At 42.0% G+C, this 18,982-nt stretch overlaps 1 protein-coding gene across 5 annotated transcripts in view; it reads right to left on the reverse strand.

The window, feature by feature from the left end:
• The window catches only part of SPEN (spen family transcriptional repressor), a 78,508-nt gene that overhangs the window by 3,041 nt on the left and 56,485 nt on the right, over positions 1 to 18,982 (reverse strand). For 3 of the 5 annotated variants that reach the window (XM_051988464.1, XM_051988462.1, XM_051988465.1), the window contains 6 exons: positions 18,605 to 18,756; positions 15,570 to 15,695; positions 15,135 to 15,248; positions 13,926 to 14,039; positions 12,891 to 12,991; positions 879 to 8,769 (listed from right to left, as the gene is read on the reverse strand). In XM_051988464.1, coding sequence (XP_051844424.1) covers positions 879 to 8,769; positions 12,891 to 12,991; positions 13,926 to 14,039; positions 15,135 to 15,248; positions 15,570 to 15,695; positions 18,605 to 18,756 — 8,498 coding nt within the window. The remainder of the gene's footprint in view (positions 1 to 878; positions 8,770 to 12,890; positions 12,992 to 13,925; positions 14,040 to 15,134; positions 15,249 to 15,569; positions 15,696 to 18,604; positions 18,757 to 18,982) is intronic. The other 2 variants (XM_051988466.1, XM_051988463.1) reach the window with 2 other exon arrangements.

Genomic DNA, 18,982 nt, shown 5'->3' on the forward strand with positions numbered 1-18,982 from the left:
ACAAGCGGGATGGGAAGAGATGAGCAAGCATCAGAATCCATTTCATTCACCACAAACTTCCCTCCACTGACATCCCAAATGATCCTACAGAACGACATTGGGGAAGGAGCAGAGAAGCTCTCGGAGGTTCCTTCTCTCTATGCTCCAATCTCCCCACGTGCGCGGCTGGGGGGTCCAGAGAGCGCCTAAGTACCTCTCTTGGCCAGAGTCCTGGAACTCTCCTCGAGATAACTATCTCTGTCCTAAAAAGCCTTCAGGGGACGACTTCAAACCGGTCTCACTGGTCTACTCGGGAGCCCATTAGAGCCCGGCACAACAATCAAGACCTGTGACTTCATCGGTGGGCTCGCTCTCTCCACCGATGCAGATCATGACCCCTTCGCACCTTAGCCGATGGTCTTCGCGAGTTATCACGGCCATTAAAAACAAAAAAAGATCACCTGGTGATCAACCTTCTGGTGATGAGCCTCTGAACTAGGCCGCTCCTCGGACAAGAGGCACACAGTCCATCGCCAGGCTCGGACTCGGGGCCTTTTCGGCGCGCGGGGCCTTCCACGGGCACAGCCTTTGGAGAGCCCGGGGTCCCCTCCAAGCCAGAATGAGGCATCAGAGGAAGGTTTTAGGAGGCAATCCCTCTCTCAAACCCTTCACCATTTCCAAATGCTTCTGAGAAAAGGCTGTCCACTTCCCTCACATCCCAGCCACCATCCTCCCCTATGCCAGGCAGGGCTGGGACTTCTCAACTTTTAGGCTTCCTTCTTCAGGCCCACCTGAGTCCATGTGGCTGCTAACATGGCATTGAGAAAGCCCTCCTCGCTCTCCAGCAGCAGTGTGCGCACCCAACACCCCAAGGAGAAAGAAGAGCACTGCTTTCTCACCTGAGATGGGGTCATGCTCCGGGAAGGCAGTCCAATCTGGGAAGCACCGGGAAACTGAGGGTGCCCAAGCTGAGCCGCTGTATGATAGCTCCGGAGATCACCATATCTGTACTCATGGTACACGTCCCCAGTGGGACGAATGATCTGAACCCCGTGGGGGACGCCCGTGGGCGGGGTCAGGGGGAGCCCTGGAAGCTGGCCACCACTGGGGGGAACGCTAAGGAGGCGGGGCTCGCTGTGGGGGGAGGGGGCCATTGCAACCTCTGGCGCTTTGGGGGTCGGGGTCTCCTTCCCTGGCTGAGGGGTCTTGCTGGCCGGTGGCGTTTTTGTCGCCCCTTCCGGGGTCCGTGACTGCCGGGTGTCTAGGAGGTGTTCGCCGACGGTGGCCACGTGCGGATGCCTCATGAGCCTCACCTCCCGGGGCACGTTATAGGGGTGCATCCGGTACTCGGGCTGCATGACCAGCACTTCGGGCTGCACGGGAGCCGAGCCTCTGCACCCGGGATGGTGATAGTGTAGCTCTTCTTCAGGAGGATGCTGGGAGGACAGTGGGGGCAGGACAAGAGGGGCCGGCTGGGGAGTGCCGGATCGCTGAGGCCGGATCTCTAGCTGGGACTGCAGAGGGGCCCTCGGAGAGTGCAGTCCCTCAGGCCGGATGCCATAGGGGATGCTGGGTAGAGGGGGGGTGTTCATCCGCACTTCACCTTGGGAGAGATGGCTGAGGGACACCGTTTGGGTGATGCTATGAGGGGGCATGATGACAGACTGCTCCGGGTGCATGCTAGATATGTACTGAGGCACGGGAATCCCCGGCGCCAACATGACCGATGCATTATTGGATAAGACTGGAGAAGAGGTACTGCTGGGATGGCAAGCCCTTGGGAATGGAGATGGGGAGTGCCCGCTTGTCCGGGGAGAATGCGGCTCTTGCTTTAAGACTCCCAAGTGAGAGATGGCTCGATCGGTCGGGGTACTGGGTCCAGAGCCGATATGGTTTGCTTCCGAATGCAGCTTGCCAGACAGGGAAGGTGGATGGTGTGAACTGAGGCCAGGGCTCAGACTGGACGGCTGGAGGGCCTTGGGCTCCACTTTGAGCGAGACTGGGTCAGGAGGCTTTTTGTTAGTGGAAGCTACGTTTGGGGAGAGTACCAACTGGCTGTGAACCAACACCGGTGGAGTGTTTGCTGCCTGTGCAAGGACCTTCCCTGGGCCAGCCTGGTTGACTGGCGTGGACACAGACAAGTGACTTGGCTCTAATTTTTCCAAAGATGGGCGCTCTTGCTTAATGGATGCTATCACGGGAGACGTGGAATATGGCTGGGACCCTAGGACCAGGGAAGAATGAGTAGGGACATTCCCATAGCCCGTGGAGGTCTGAGAGCCCAACTTTGGAGTCGGCTGCGATGACATCACAGATTCTTGCTTGACCTGTGGCTTAGACATCGACTGCTGGAACTCGATGTCCATGGCACTTGCCGGAGGAATCTGGCTAATTTTAGCGCTGATTCGCTGGGGACCCTCCGTCTTCTGTCCCGAGTAACTCAGAAGCACCACACCTTCTGAGGTATTCACTCTAAGTCCTGGGCTCGAGCCAGTTTCTGAGGGCCGATCTTCAATCACAGACATGGATCCCGGATGGAACCGACTGTTCTCATTAGTGCTCGGCCACGGCTTGTATTTAGAAGACAGCGCGTTCCCAAGGCACGTCTGCACCGACTGAGTTTGCTTCGTGGCGGCCGCCCGAGGAGACTCTTCCGAATCGTTACTTGTAGGCATCCGGCTTATGACAGAAGTGGCTTTGGGAGCAATGACTGTCGTGACCTTTTCTTTCTCAGTAAACACTGGGGCCTCTGCTGCAGGCAGATCAGAGGTATTTGGGATCGGAACGGCGGGTTTCTCTTCTGAAACTGGTTTTATGGACTCTACTGGGGGGTGAGATACCTCTTCTAGGCGAGGGGCACTGACAGGCTCAGCAATGGCTGCTGTGACATGAGTGGAAGTGATACTCGTGGCTGAAACATATTTGGGCTCCATGAGGATCTTTCTCAAAGTGCTGGAGTTGGTATCAATGTCAGAGGCCTTTGTGTCTGGGGGAAGGGCCGGAGGTGGGGTGGACCGTGCCCGGGCCTCTTCATGCCTCGTAATCCAGTCTGTCACCTTAGTGGTGCTTGAATGATGTGGGACCATCCCAGTTGGGATGGGGGTGGGGAGCTTGGCTGAAGCTGCAGAAGGAATCGTGGGAGTGGGTGTGCTTGGAACACTGGGTGGGGTAATTGGTGCATTCTCACTAGCTGAACGTACCTTGAAACTAGCTTGACTCCCATCATCCACTGGCACTGCCTGAGGGGGTAGGTCCAGTGGGGCTGGAGCTTTAGCAGAGGCGTCTTCTTCAGCAGCAAGTTCCACGGAAACCACCTCATTGGCTGGATTCTTGCTCGAGTCAGTGGGATGTGGCTCCAAGGAGACCAGATGGGAATTTTTATTTTGCTTGTCTTCTTTTGGTGTTTCTGGGGGTTTTGACTTCGCTTCACTGGTGATGGGACACTTGTTCTGGGCTTGGTCGGATTCAAGAGCGTTTGCCTCCACGGCTTCCCTTTTTTTACTGGTGCTTCTCTTCCGGCGAGACCGAGAGGCCTTTTGGCGTACTCTCTCCTTCCGGCAAACCTCCGTGTCCTGTAACGGCGCCTCCGGCTCTTGGGCAGAGCTGGGAGACGCACTCACGTTCCCTTCAGGCTCCTTGGGGTTTGCCAGCAGGGCTGATGGGGCGGGCTCACTTGCAGGGGGCACCGAAGGTTCTACCCCGGCATCTGTTTCCAAGATGCCTGACACAGCTTGATCGGTTTCAGGCTCCATCTCTGCCTGAGGAGATGGCAGCACAAGGGGTTCTGTCGCTATTTCAGCTTCCGATTCTGCAGAGTAAGGTGGGGGAGCTGGGAAGTTTTCTGGCTCACCAGAAATGTCATTGATAATGGATCCGATGGCTGCTGCAAGTTCTGTCTCGCTGGCCTGGTGGGCAGGTTTGTCTCCCTCCTCTTCCGGACAGACCTCTGCCACCTCGGCTGTTGGCTCTTTATAGGTAGCGAGAGAGGTCTCTGTCAACTTTGCAATATTTTCCACAGCCTGCTCCAACTCAATCTGCTTGGCTAACTGGGCTGCCTCTGGGGACTGCTTGGGCTCACGGACAGCTTCATTTTCTGACTCAGTCACAAGCTCTTCTGGCTCGTTCTTAAACTGGGGTGATAGATTGTCTTCCTTTGGGGCACTTTTCACCTTTGAGGGTGGGACGGCCACCGGTTGCCCTTCCTCATCGGCAGGTCGCAAAGCTCCTTTTACTTCATCAACATTGAGACGAATTTCTACATTCTTCAGACACAAAGATGCTTTGTCCACCGAGGGCTTCGTATTTCGAGACCTTCCTCGTTTATATTTGGAACTTTTTTCTGGAACTTGTTTTTTCTCTACCACCTCGACTGAGGGAGTTTCTGGTGGATTTTTGTCTGGATCCACTTCTTTTTTGTCCCGCTTCTGCTCATTTCCACCTGTCTCTGGCTCCTCTTTGTCACACTTGGGTTTTGCACTGCTATCATTGACATTGGGCTCTTGATCCCCTGTCTCGTTAGTTTCTTCAGGTGGGTCAACTGTAGTATCTACTTTCTGCTCGCTTTTTCCTTTTTTCCCCTGCAGACCAGTAGGATTTGCCGATTTCTGAGATCTAGGTGATCGCCAGCCTTCAGCAAGTTTAACAGGTTCCACTGTGTCTTTGACTTCTGCCTCCTCGGCATCCTGTTCAGCTTTGACAGGTGATACATCTTCTTCAGCCCGTCGGCGGGTCTTAGGAGGTCTTCCCCTCCTAGGAGTAGCAGCAAGTGACCCCATCTCCTGGGCTTCTCTCTCCCGTTTTCTGGTTGATCTTGGTTGCTCTACTGGGTCTTTAACAGGAGATGGTTCTTCCTTGTCCCCTGGGTTGGCATAAACAGACCTCACATTTCTTCTCCGAGTTCGGCTGAGTGGCAAACTTGGCTCAATATTTTCAGTCTCTACAGCAGAACTGGGCGATTTAGCAGCATTTCTCGAAATCTTCTCTGCCTCCATCTTTAACTCAATGAGTTTCTGTGTTTCTCCACGAGGAGAACTAGACCGTTTGAGTTTTTCCCGATCAATTCTCTCACTCTTTCTTGTGACTGGCTTCTCTGGGACACTAACTACAGTTGGCTGTACTGGTGTTTTAGAACGTTTGCTTTTGTTGGATTTTTTATCTTTTGCAACAACTGGTGGTTCCACTTCCAAGTCATTATCAGAACCTGGAGGCTGAACCTCAGGAAGGACCTCAACTTTCTGACTTGTATCACAATTAGTCTTAGCAGCAGGGGCAGGTTTTTCCTCTTTCACTTCACTAGGCTCCTCAGGCTTCTGAACTGGTTTAGAAAGTGGTGAGATTAGTGGGGTACTTTCAGGTTCTGGATCTATACTAATATCTACCTGAGAAGAAAATGAGGCTCCAGGGGTTGGAGGCTTGGTATCTAAATAAGAAGGATGCTCGGCTGACAAGTTTTCCTGTGAAACCAAAGGAACGGGAACAATTTCTTTGTTGGTCTCTGATACTGAGGGCAGTTCGTTTTTTTCTGGCTGCTCCACAGTGATAGTAGCGTGTTCAGGAACACATTTTGGATCTCCTGTTACAGAAGCCAGCTCTACAGTCTTTTCTTCTTGTCCCGAAGGCCCCTCCACAGTTTTCTCCTTCTCTGTTGACAAAGGCCCCGGTTCTTGGGACGCGGCAGAGCCTGAAGAAGGCCCTGCTGCAGATGGGGGTTTCAACTCTGGCTCTTTATGCTCAGGAGCAGATTCCAGTGTCTCAGCTTGGTTTTCCTTATCTTCTTGTTTCTCAACCTCTTTGGGTTTTTGGTCTTTTTCTTTTTCTTTTTGTTGCATTCTTGTGAGTTCAACAAATCTGCTGTGGAACAAAACCACTGGTTCTTGAATCAGATCAGTAGTGCTGTTTGACCCATCAGATGATGTCTGCCTCCCATATGTCCTATTGGAAAGGAGATCGAGTTCCTCATCCTTCCTTTCTAGATGCTGCAATCGTTTAGAATCTTGCTCAAAGATGGAGCTGTGTAAAAACCGAGAAGCAAATAATTCTTGTCTTTCCTGTTCCTCTTCTTTGTGATCATCTTTTTTATCATCCATCTTCCCTTCTGAATCAGTCCTAATTTTTTTCTTTTTCATGTACCAGGATGGGATAGGTCTTGGGGCCGAGTCGACCTTTTCCTTATCTTTGTTGTTTCGAAAACTAGCAAATCTAGAGTCCCAATCTAAAAAAGACCAGTTTTCTTCTCTAGAAGAAGAGAGAGATTTAGCTCTTTCAAGCAAAGCTTTAGTGTCTGGAGTGATTGTTTTGTCCAGTGCAAAAGAATAAAATTTGTTCCTTTCTAAAGAAACAGACAACCTTTCATCTCTCTCACGAACTTTGTCTTCTCTGTCTCTCAATAAAAAAGACAAACGAGAATTCTCTAATAATGATGAAGCTTTGGGAGAATGAGATTTCTGTTCACTATCTTCATCTGAATCAGAAGGGACTTCTCCAGGTTCTAAATCTCTATGTATAGACCGTTTTCGAAGGCTCTCCCTTTTAATTATACTGCTTGGAAAGCTAACATCAGCTCTGTTGGGCTCTGCTTTCATTTGAGATTCCCACCGATTTGGTTCATCTTCAGAATTCAAGCCTGAAACTTTAATTTTGGCCATATCTGCCATCTGTTCCTTCTTGCTGGAATCATAAGGATTAAATTTTAGGGACTCCTCCCTGACAGTCATATTGGAATATGACAGACCCTTTTCATCTATTTTGGGAGACTCTTTGGTTTCCTTTAGTGGTATTAGCCTAGGGGAATCTACAGTCTCATCCTCCTCATGAAAAGGAAAATGACGGCTACTGGGTGAACAAGCAGTCCTTTCAGCATCTTCACTGATTTGGCGGGAACTTCTGTAATTTCTCTCTCTTTTAGTGCCAATTTCAAAATCAAAATGATCTACCTTTTTCTTTTTGCTTGGAGGAGAGTCATCCGTGACATCTTGAGGAGGTTTGCCCACTTCATGAACAAGGCTGCGTCTTTCATATTCATCCACCTCTTTCTTAGGACTGCCAAACTTCTCAGACTTTGCTATTTCCAGCTCCATCTGCTGTTTTCTGCGACTCTGCTCCATTTGTTTTCGGTAACTTTGTGTGTGATCAATATCAATGCCAATTTTTTCCTCATTATCTGCTGCCTGTGGTTTCTCTTGCCCAGATTTGTGTTCTGCCATTTCTTCAGGAATGCTACTCAAGTTTTTCTTAATTTCTTCTTTTTCTGTTCCTTGATCATCATTAGTTTGAGGCTGTTTGTGCTGTGGTTTTATAAGGTTAAATTTTTTGGACAGATTTTCTTGACTTTCCACTGGTTCTTCAATTGTCTCTCCTACCTTAGCATGCAGGTCTAGGGTGGGCTTTGACATAATCCCCACAGAAATACTTGCAAGCTCTTGACACTCTTTGGGGCTGGGAGCAGAAATAAGTTTTTCCAGTTTAATTCTCTCCAGTTTTTTAGGTTCTCTTCTAAAAATGTCTTTCCTTACAGGTTTTTTATCAGGCTCAGCATCTCTTAAAACTGTCACTTCTCTTGCAGATGTCTCAGGCTGCCGTTTAAATGCTGTTTTGGCATCATCTTCATCCAGGATACTTTTTTTGACTTCCAGTTTTTGTCTATCAGGTTTCAAATTCGCATCAGCAAACCGTCTTTTTCGAGCCTCCAACTTGTCCTGATCCACAGTACTCACACCTTCAGTTGTTGAGTCCTTTAAGTGCTTCTTAGGCTTCAGCTTTCCCTCCTTATCAGTCACTTCTGCGTGGCTCACTTGGACTTTTTCTTTGGGCACTTTGGATCTGACAGTGTCAAGTTTTGCCTGATCACCAGATTTTGCTGCATCACTTTGATGGGGCTGCAATCTCTGGTCCAGAAAAGTAGATTTAACAGAGTCATTATCAAGCTTAGTTCTTAACTTTTCTAAAAAAGGCTGTTCAATAACTTTCCCTTCTTTTTCTTTCACTCGAGTCAAGACCACACAGGGCATCAGCTCCAGACGGTTTTTGGCTGTTCCTTCTTTGTCAGCTTTCTCTTTGCTTTGTTTGTTATTACTCTTCAATTTTTCAGGGCTGGGATCTCTCTCATTCTCTTGATCTGTTTCTGATGACTGAGAACCAGGGGAGTGAATTTTGGCTTTTCGTCTTTGCTGAAAAGTAGGCTTGTCTTTTTCTGCCCTTTCAGGTTTTTCTTTCCTCACTGGGCGTTTTTCTTTCTCAACTCTCTCTGGATCGAAAGTCCGTTCTTTGTCAGGCTTTTCAATCTTTGTGTAACGGTCTATGCGAGTCTTTTCAAACTTATCATACCTTGGAGGAGAAACTGAGCTGCAGCTACCACTCCGATCTGAAGACCTGCTGTAAACCCTCCGTTCAGAATCACTTTGGTGTCTCTCTGACTGAGGAGATGGAACTACAGGGCTTGGGGCTCGCCGAGAGTGGGCTGGACTTTGACTACGTTCAATCGGCCTCCTCTCGTGGTCTCTGTCTCGGTCAGATTCAAATCGTTCTCGCTCTCTTTCCCGCTCCCTCTGCCTGTAACTGTATTCCCTTATATCTTGTTCATATGGATCATTTCGGTAATCCCTGTATTCCCGGGGGTCATCATAATATCGTGGTTCATAGTAGTCTCCTTGATAGGGATCCCAATCAGGATAAAATTCTCTCCCTCGGGCTGGATATTCTCTCCGAGGATCTTCAGAATATGACCCTGGGGTTCGAACCGACTCATAATATGTACGATCAGTGGTATACTCGTAGGATCCTCGTCTTTCATCTCTGTCCAAAAAAAACAAAAGAAAAAAAGTCGGAAAGAAAATACATTAGCTCTTTCCTTAATTAATGAAATATTAAATTGTAATGTTACATCTTTAAGATGCTGTTTCTCCGCACATGGAACATAACTCAATTTTTTCTAAAGCGAAAACTTTTTTTCATTTCATGCTTCTTCTGTTAAAAAAGCCAATGGTTCTTTGTTGTCCAGTGATCAGTGATTAAATTGAAACTCAAGGCACACTGTAATTCACTGCCTAAAACAATGTCTTGTACAAAAGAGGTGAATGAAAGATACTACTTGACTTTACAAAGGCTTATGTCCTATCATGTCTTTTAACTAGTCTGGATAACTGCCCACTAAATCAGTTTCTTAAAAAAAATTTTTCTACTAGCGAACCCAGATATAAAGGTATATAAAATAAATATATACACCAAGCATTTACTGATAGCAAATCGTAATTTCAAAACTCCACATTCAGTTAACAGGACCTCAGACAGGGTCATGAACCACAGTTTAAGAAGTGGAGTCATACCTCCACCCAGGCTGTTGTTCCCAAATTCTGAAATGCCTGTCAACCACTACTCTGGCAAAACCTATATCTACATTTTAAGGTCCAATGTAAAAGTTCATTTCTTTCTGGCTCCTCCTCTTACTGCCCAGCTGGTAAGGGCCTTTGTTCTGAGCTTCCACACAATAGTTTCATCAATCTCTAACGTGACTATTATACTACGCAGCTGTCTCATCCCTCTTATTATCAGTTTCGCAGGCAAAGGCTATATATCGAAACCACTTTATCTCTCCCTGTCCTGAGCAGAATGAAGAACGTCATAAATGCCGATCATCTTCCTAGCAGCTAAGATGGTAGTGACAACATATTGCAAATAAACAGCTTCACTATCTTGGTGATCATGTTTTTTGACACACAGTCCCATAGTCAAATTGAGCTTTGAAATCAAAGTGTATGTGCTCTATAATAACAAAGCACACAGTCAATACATACTGGCCCATCCTGTTCTTATACACATGGGTTCTAACTAATTTACTCAAAGAGGGGGAAGCATCTTCCCCAAATTTTTCTGACACGGCAGGGACATTGACGGACCACATGAGCACTGAATATCTCCTATTTTCATCACCTTTGGTGAATATCCATATACCTATTAACCTTGAAAGTCTCAAATCTCTAACTATTGGAGATGTCCTATGGAATATCCCCAACTGGAAGGCCAACAATTTAAACTCAACACCTTCAAGGCTGAATTCACCGTCTTCCTCCCTGTCCTCCCAGTTGACTGCTATCCAGAGCTCAATCACACTCTCCTCTGAAACTACTCTGGTGCTTATCACATCACACCTGGACTGGTCACAACAACTTTCTTCTAGATCTCCCTACCTTGCAAGACCCTTCAATCTAATCAAGTGATCTTCTTCGAGTGCACATCCAATGATGTCTGTCTATGTTTCTCTCCTTCTCCTCCCTTCCCTCCTCACTCCCTCCCCCTCTCTCTCTGTCTCTCTCAATAAACTCCAGTGGCTTTTTATTTCCTCCAAGATTGAATATAAAAGCTTGTTTGACTTTTATTATAAACTTGTTTGATATCTTTCCAGTCTTCTTTCTTTTTCTTCTTCACCTACCCCCAGCAAACCCCATGGAATCCTGCCTCCATCTCCCCCATACTCCTTGCCTTGTCACTGACTGTACTCCACATCTCAGAATACTCTCCCTTTTTTACATCTGCCTCCTAGCTTTCTTGGATAAAGTCAAGCAAAGTTTTTCTGGTTCTCTTTAATCTTAGTCTTCCCTTTGAGCTCATCTCCAATTTTATTCTGTATATGGATTCTTTGTACATAGATGCTTGCAAACCATCTTCCTCATTTGATTGTAAGCTTTTTGAGGACAGGGACGAGTGCATTAGCTCATCTATGTACAACCGATGCCTGACACTTGGCAGGAAATGAATATCTGCTTGCTGATTTGATGGCATCCATTATTTTGACCCCTCTTCAAGTTTCTTATATTTTACATGTAGTAAGTATCCTGTTCAAAATTTATAGGTACCTCCCCACTCTACGTAAAGCATTCTTTGAGAAGTCTATATTGTGTTCTAAAATCACAGAAAGATAAATCACCAAGATATAAACCATTACATTGTAAGGACATTGTAAGATTAAGAGGAAAGTTATCAGGAGCAGCCTGGTAGAAGAAATGGCATCTGAGATGCACTCTATGAATGAAAACTCTGAATTCAAAGACTTCATAAAATTCCTATACAACAGGCAATGTTTCAACCACTTCCATACAAATGAGCTAAACAAAGACTGGATTTCAGAAATACCCATTTAAGTTATAAGGATTCAATGATGGAAAGGGGCTCTGAGGATCATCTATTCTAAACTTTTCTTGTAGAAGTGTAAATGGAGGCCAAAAAGGCTTACTAGACTTGCCCAAAGTCACATAAGTCATAAGCAACAAAATGGGGATTCAAACCTCATTCTCTTTAGATCATGGGAATCATAAACATGGGCTGCAGCTGATGCTTCTAATACTGTAACTTGAAAGGTCTTTTGGAATTAGCAATGAGGGATCCTTTCCATAAAAAAAAAGATTCTGAAATGACTATTAGCTCATTCTCGTAACTATTCCAATGACAAGAGACACTACATTTTAATATTATATTAATCAGGATGCCATTATCCTGTTTGGAGGCAAACGAGAACAAAGCAAAAATGGATTTAAAGTCCCCTAAAACCAAGAATGAACCCAAGTATCAAAAGGCATTTCTCATGACATCCATTTTATCTGAAGATGTAGGACAGATATACCTCCTCAAAGAAGTCCAAGATTATATCTCTGGGGGAATCTAACTACAGGCATGTTTTGCAGTCTAATTAATAGCAATCAAAATCCTTTTGGTAATGTCCAAAGAAGCCAAAGTGCATTATTATACAATACAATGGGATTTTAGAAAACCTGGCAATATCTTGATAAAATGTCTTTATTCAAATTTGATAAACACAAGTATTTGAGGAAAGAATGCTAGGTTGTAATAAGAACCCAAGCATAGACAGGAATGCTTGTGAAGTGATTCAGAACAGCAAAAGGAAAATAGGCTCTTAATAAGCTTTCAAGATCTTTAAATAGGCACAAGCACCATCCCTAGAAAGAAGGGATATAAATATTACTGTTAACTTTGTCAGTTTTTAATAGGATACATTATGTTTTCAGATATGAATTCAAAGATTCTTTAAGGAGATCTCAAGAGGCTAATATTCGATCCACGAATAATAACAATAACTATAAACAGTATGTGTTATATAATAATTATAATAAATGTTATTAATAATATCTAAAATGAGATGTTTGAACTACTTTCCTATTAAACTATCAAGGCAGGTCTCATACTTGAGAACTACATAAGGTTCAAGTCTACTTCTTAGTCTTTAAATCACACTTCAGCAGTCTGATGCCTCATGGTAAGGCTGACTCTGAAGCCCTGAGACTTGGGCATGAGCCCTTGTTTTCTTTGCCACTAATAGGTACAATACCATGAACAGGCCCATCCTTACCTCGATGAATCTAAATAGCTTAATTAATAAAACAAAAATTAACCTCAAAAGGTTACTGGAGATAAAGTGTTTTGTAAACTGTCATAGATTACTTGTGTGAAGTTATTATTTACTATTACTTAGGTGCCACTGTCATCCAAGAAATATTAGAAAAGGGGGAGGGAGAAAGGGAGGAGAGAGAGAATGAGGACTGGGGTAAACTCACTATACATAGATAAAATTTCCATGGTAGCAAAACCCTTGCCACTGAAAAAATAAATAATAGTAATTTCTAACATTGCTCAACATGCATATAACATAATTTAGGAAGAATCAATAGAGCAATGTGGGCTAGTCACTCCACATTGCAACCCCATTCCACTTCCCCAAAAAAGTCAAATCGAATTTGGCAGACTACCTGTGGTTTTGAGGGAGAAGCCAAAAATTTGTTTGTTTTTAATAGGGGGGAAATGGAAACCTTCCATACTAAATTTCAGATACTAAAATAAAGCACCACTAAATGTTATAATTAGAGCTTATAATGAAATCTGTAAAGGATCTTATATTTGATACATGCCTTCTTTCTGATAACATTTCATAAAAATCTCTGATATCTTGACCCGATTTCTCCATGGAATGATAAAATGCCAATTGACTTTCACGGTTTGCAAAGTCCACCTAAAATACAAAGGGAAAAAAAAAATCAGATTTTTAGTGATATAAAACATTATCAAATCCATAAATTCTAACCCTGTATTGTGGATATATTATTAAATCCTGAAAAATGAGCAAAAATGAAAGGAAAACGTGAACTGAATTCTCTTCCTCAAAACAAGGTCCTGCCCTCAGCACAAATACTTAAAAGGCAACCTTATCCAAACTTCAAATCAAACAACTCTGGAAGATCAGGGCCATCAACTTAGCACAGTAAATACAAGGACTCCAGCCCTTTGGTGAAAAATTCCAACTAAATCCACTAATTCCAGTTGTACAGATATTTGCTGGAGTCTCAATCTAAAGCTCCTCACCACTGTGCCTTCATGTTACCAGGGAGCACCCATCAGTGAATGTCCCAGTGGTGCACAGAAAGATACTTTTAACTTAAATTAAATGAGCAGTTAAGAAAATACACCAACTCCTTCAAAACCACTACAAACACCAAAGTTTTAGACAAATACAGCAAATAAAAGAATCATAATTGAAGTGGTTACCCATTCTTTAGGAGAGAAGGAAAAAAAAGAAGAGAAGAGGATCATTCAGAAGGCTGGACTGACATCCCATGTTCCTGGATTTCTATAGTCCCTGTATGCCTGCTAACAATGGATACTAAACCCATCACCACCAAGCATCCAGGACCTTTGATCATTCAAATGAGAGGATCCCAGAGAAGGCTTTCTGACTAAACCCTAAAATCCTCAATAAGCCGAGTATTTAAAAATAAAAAATAAAAAATCTGAGAAACCTATTAAAAACTCTGGATCTACGATTTAGGTCCTTACTAGTTCCCTGACTGGCAGCTTACAAAAAATGCTAGCTATCTAAGGAGGGAGGCCGGAGGGCAGGATCTCAAATACAGTTTTGCTCCTTTCTTTTGAAAGGTCATTCTGCACACCTTAATTTTATTCCCACCGATTTTCCTCCCCTTGGTCTCTTTTACAGCTGCTTGTGCATATTCAATTTCATTGTAGAGAACCAGGGCCATGCCTTTTAAGCGGTCATACACCACCTGTAAAAAACAAAAAAACAAAACAAAAACCAAATAAGCGCCTCATCCACTGGACTTAAGGTCAGTCCCAACAAAATCCTAAGTCATGAGGATACCCTGGAGAAAATAGTTCTTTTAAACTCCAGAAAATTGTCAGGCTTTTCTGATGATGCACAATGAAGTAAAGATAATCACAGGAGCAGGGACTGGTTTTAACGTGGATTTTGTGGCTTGAGGTATATTATGCCTTTATTTTGTTTTTCTGTATTTTACTTGATTTTCTTTGTAGACTGAGTTTATTACTTCTATGCTTTATTTAGGCTTTCAAACTTAAAAAAAAAAAAAAATCAACCTCCTAAAAGGGAGAAAAAAGATAAAATAAAAATACAGATTAAAAGAAAATTCCAGTCATTTCTGCTTACAGGCAAAGGTGACTGGTATCTCAAAGCAGCTTGAGTTGCCATTCACACTGCTGGCCCCGAGGAGATTTTGTTCAGACAACAAAAGCTACATTAAAGTAATGTTAAAGTTAGATGTTACACACCCACACAATATGAGAAAATTTTACTTTTGAAAAGAGTTAAACCTTAACATACTAGAATAGAGTATACAGTTAAGGTTTACAATTGCATATGCAGGTGTGTTACACAACTATAATACTCAGATGAATCTTTTGTTGTATGAAGTTCTTTTTAAAGTCAGCCTATATAACTGGGGAAAATAAAAATATTTTGAAAAAAATAATAAAAAGCCATAGTCTATTTCCAAAATACAATTAAGTCTAATCACACAATTAATGCAAATATGCATAATCACATATTCAGACTGTCTAATTAAAAGGCAAAAATGAAATTCTAAACATCCTTAGGAAACTTGCTATGTATCCATTCTGTGCTGTTAAGTACAGATAAGTTTTTTTAAAAATTATTCTCGGCTGGTTCAAAATACTAGCCTACACTATAAACTAGCAGACTGAAAATACTAGCCCCTACAGCCCAGAGAGAATTTCTATGTATAAACTATATAAAAACACACTAGAAACAGGGGTTGAAAGGACAGGATGAAGAAAGGAAAACAGTAAAAATTTCAAATCGCACACCAAAACCTCCCACCTACCTTTACCACAGGCCCGTATCGGCAGAAATGTCGCGTTAAATACTGATCCGTTATGTTTGTAGAAAGCCCATCTAACCACACGCAGTTTGTAGGCATGCTCTTTCCAAAACCCAGCTGAATATAAAAGGCGAAATTTCCATCAGTAAAATTCACAATCATTCACAGCCACAGAATTCTGAGAAAAAAACCTATTCTTCTATAGGGGATCTGATCACACCACTTAGCTCCTCAAAACAAGGGCAAATCAAGTCAAAAAAAGAAAAAAAAAAAAAAAAGATAAAAACACTGAAATCTGACCTATTCAACCATATGTAATACCACCTCATGGTGTACTAAGAATATAAAGATGATGTACAAACACACTGCTTCCACTTCATAAACTAACAAAATTATCAAAATTCACAGCACAGTAAGAATGTATACAGATTTCCTTACCTTGAGTCGATTATTTCCAAGGTATTCCCCATCCATCTTCTTAATAGCTTTACAGACACTTGTAATATCACAATATTGAAGGAATGCATATTGGGGAACTCCATTCACTTTCTTAATGTCAATATCCTGAAAAAAATCAATCAGTAATACTCAATGATATGCCAGCAAGAACATACATACATAAACTAGATCTGCAAGGAGTTTTTTCCCAAAATGTTCAACACACCCAAGGCAAGGATTGCTTAATTAGAACATCTATCTCAATGCGACTTTATATTAATAACGAGAAGCTCAAACCACCATACTATTTTATTATTTGTTTATAATAATAGTTTTTTTCCCTCAAAATACATGCAAACCTTCAACATTCAACCTTTCAAAACCCTGTGTTCCAAACTTTTCTCCTTCCCCCCTTACCCAGGCAGCAAGCAATTCAAAATGAGTTAAACATGAAACAACACTTTTAAAAAGGCAAGAATTACCCAACCTTTTCTTCTCTCTCCTCCCTGCCCCCCACACCAAGTGCTCATGACTACTCAGACTTCAAGTGAATGCTGCCAGCCTAAGGAAATCTCAGATTGACTAATAACCAGGAAAGCAGGAGTCATTTGCAACAATTCCCAAGAGTTAGCTCTTCAAGAAAATCACCCTTTCAAGAACAGAAGTAACATAGAACCCTAGCCCATAGCTAAAATTGCTTTCCTAAGGTAGAGGAAGTTGATCCCAATTTGTGGCAATGGGTCAAAAAGTATAATAATCACACCAGAACAATCCTTGAGTCTGTTAACAATTCAGTCTCATTTTCCATGTCAAATCAACTGGATAAAAACCAGTTAAATTTCTCTTTTCAGTGCTGAAATTTTCATTAGGTATCAAACATTTTCAAACCATAGTACTCAAACTAAAAATTACAAAGAAGTCACATTTTCAAAAAGCCCTTCTAAAATGTCCAATCAAAAACTGCTTTTTTGAAACAAGTATCTAAGTTTGTTCTATCCATGGAAAAATTGTATGCTATCATAAATGTGCCTAGCATACTATTTTGTTCCTTTAAATATAGTGTATGAAATTTCACAACCATGAAAATTGTGGCCATAACAATCCAGATTGACAAAAATAATGAATTATTCACAGTTGTCTCCAGAATCTTTCTTTGATATGAGTCAAAAAAAAAAAAAAAAAAAAAGGACCAACAAAGTGGGGAGATAGTAACTATGTACAATGATTTAAAAATTGTTTCAGTGGTTTAAAAAATAGCAATTTGCCTTATCAAAGGAATGGAGACTATACTCTGTTCCAAATAGTGTATGAGATAGCCCAGAGATATGATGGGGGTTGGGGGGGAAAACAAATAAATGAAGTTACACTGAATTAAATGACAGTAATTCACTCCAAGTTGAAGACATACAACTATCATTTGAGTGCAATAAATTATATGCCAATATTGAAAAAAGAAAAACATACAAGACAGAGCTCTTCCAAACCAAGTCAAATTGTGGATAAAGACAATGGTATATGGAAACCAATGTTCACTGTTATGTGAAATATAAAATCACAGAGCAACGAATTAAACAGAAAACAATAATTAATATATTCTAAAAACTAAAGATTGGTTGGGAAGAACTTAACAACAAAGTTCTACTTGTCTATACAATCTTAATACTGCAGGTGCTGATAAGCTGGCCGTTTTGCCCAAGGCAAGATGACAATTAAAAGAGCAAGTCGTATTAGGTCTAATTTTACCATCTAACACTATGGTAAAAATTAGTATTATTCTGAATCAATATACTCAGGTGTACCCATCCTGCTAAGAGTGAATAGTTCGTAAGATGGCATAATGATTATTCCATTTTCAAGATCAGAATGCATCCTATGCTTTCTTTCAAATAATTCAAGACAGCATACTTAAGCCAAAATCTATGATCCTTTCCAACTCTCAAATCTTCTAGGTTGTGAAGTGATAGCTACATTCATCAAGTAGAAATGAATTAATATCATTTTGAGAAACAAGTATATTCCACTTATGCAAAAATGTTAATATACAGAAAAAAAATTTAACCTTTTAAACAGAGTAGGAAGGCAGCTATTGTACTGGTCCATTTCCCCAAGTACCAACACCTCTCTCCCCTTTCCTTTATCTCTTCTTCCATTCCCTTTCTTACACCCGATCCCTATAAAACAAGGTAAGGAGCAGCAACATTCTAGTCATATGCAGTGAATATGATTTTGTTTACTGAACACATACGACCGCCCCCACGAAATGCTATATTATGTATTCATTCAGTGGGAAAATATTTACTTCCAAATAATGTTCTATAAAAATATATGCAAACAGAAAAAAAGCCTTTTGCTTAAAAATAAGGTACTTCTAGGTGACTATTCTCCAAAGCATAAAAAAGTACATTGATTCAGAAAAATGTCTACACACTAGATCACCTAGGACACATTCCTCTGCCGTCACAACCCTCGAATAAGACTAGACAAAAATAGCAATTAGTTCTCCTTTTTGTCTTGGGGTTTGTTTGTTTGTTTTAACAGACAGAATAGCTTCATGAAGCTTCGAGGTGCTGAGATGCAGCCCTCTCACTCTCACAGCTATAACCAATGGCGGTTTTACAGAGGAAACTGCAAAGCCCTTTGATACTTAAGTCAATGAGCAGCTTCCCAGGCTAGAACAAGTCATCATGACAAATATTAACATGGAATTTGAACCTCCAACATCAATTATTCACATCCAAATCAGTGCACAGGCCAATCTGCATAAACCCTTTTCCTGAAGCAACAGAAGTCTGGTCATTCCTCCAGATCTTATTGACCTTCAACCCCAAAGCACAGAAACCATATTGAAAACATTACCTAATGTGTGTCTTACAAGTAACTTTTGGAAAGAGCCACTCTGCTGCATTAATCATTAGGATGCACACCAAGAAATGAAACATTAATTAAAACAAATTAATTGGATCCTTCAAAGAATTATATTGTACATGCTGTTTGACAGAGGTCAAAAAGATTTCGTATTCTAGGAAGTAACATACCACAATTTCTCCAAAGCGCTGGAAGATATTGCGAAGATCATGGTAGGTAGTGGTCTTTTCTAGATTGCCAATGAAGAGAGTCCTTGTTGCTTTGGGGTGGAATTCATCTATTCTTTCATCCAAGGGACGAAATTCATTCTCACTTTCTGTTTCTAGAGGGAAGATTTGGGAAAAAAAGAGAAAAGAAGGAAAAAGGGTGTTGTTGGTTTTTTTTTTTTTTTTAATAAAAATTTGCATAAAGTACATTTAGTTTCTAGAATGAATCTATACTTAAGAAACTAATTATCTAATAAATGACAGGCTTATCCAGCAGACAAATAGGGTATATACATATGTACAGATAAGCATAGATATGTGTGTATATGTTATATATGTATA

Source organism: Antechinus flavipes, chromosome 3, assembly GCF_016432865.1.
Source record: "Antechinus flavipes isolate AdamAnt ecotype Samford, QLD, Australia chromosome 3, AdamAnt_v2, whole genome shotgun sequence".
Lineage (NCBI taxonomy): Eukaryota > Metazoa > Chordata > Mammalia > Dasyuromorphia > Dasyuridae > Antechinus > Antechinus flavipes.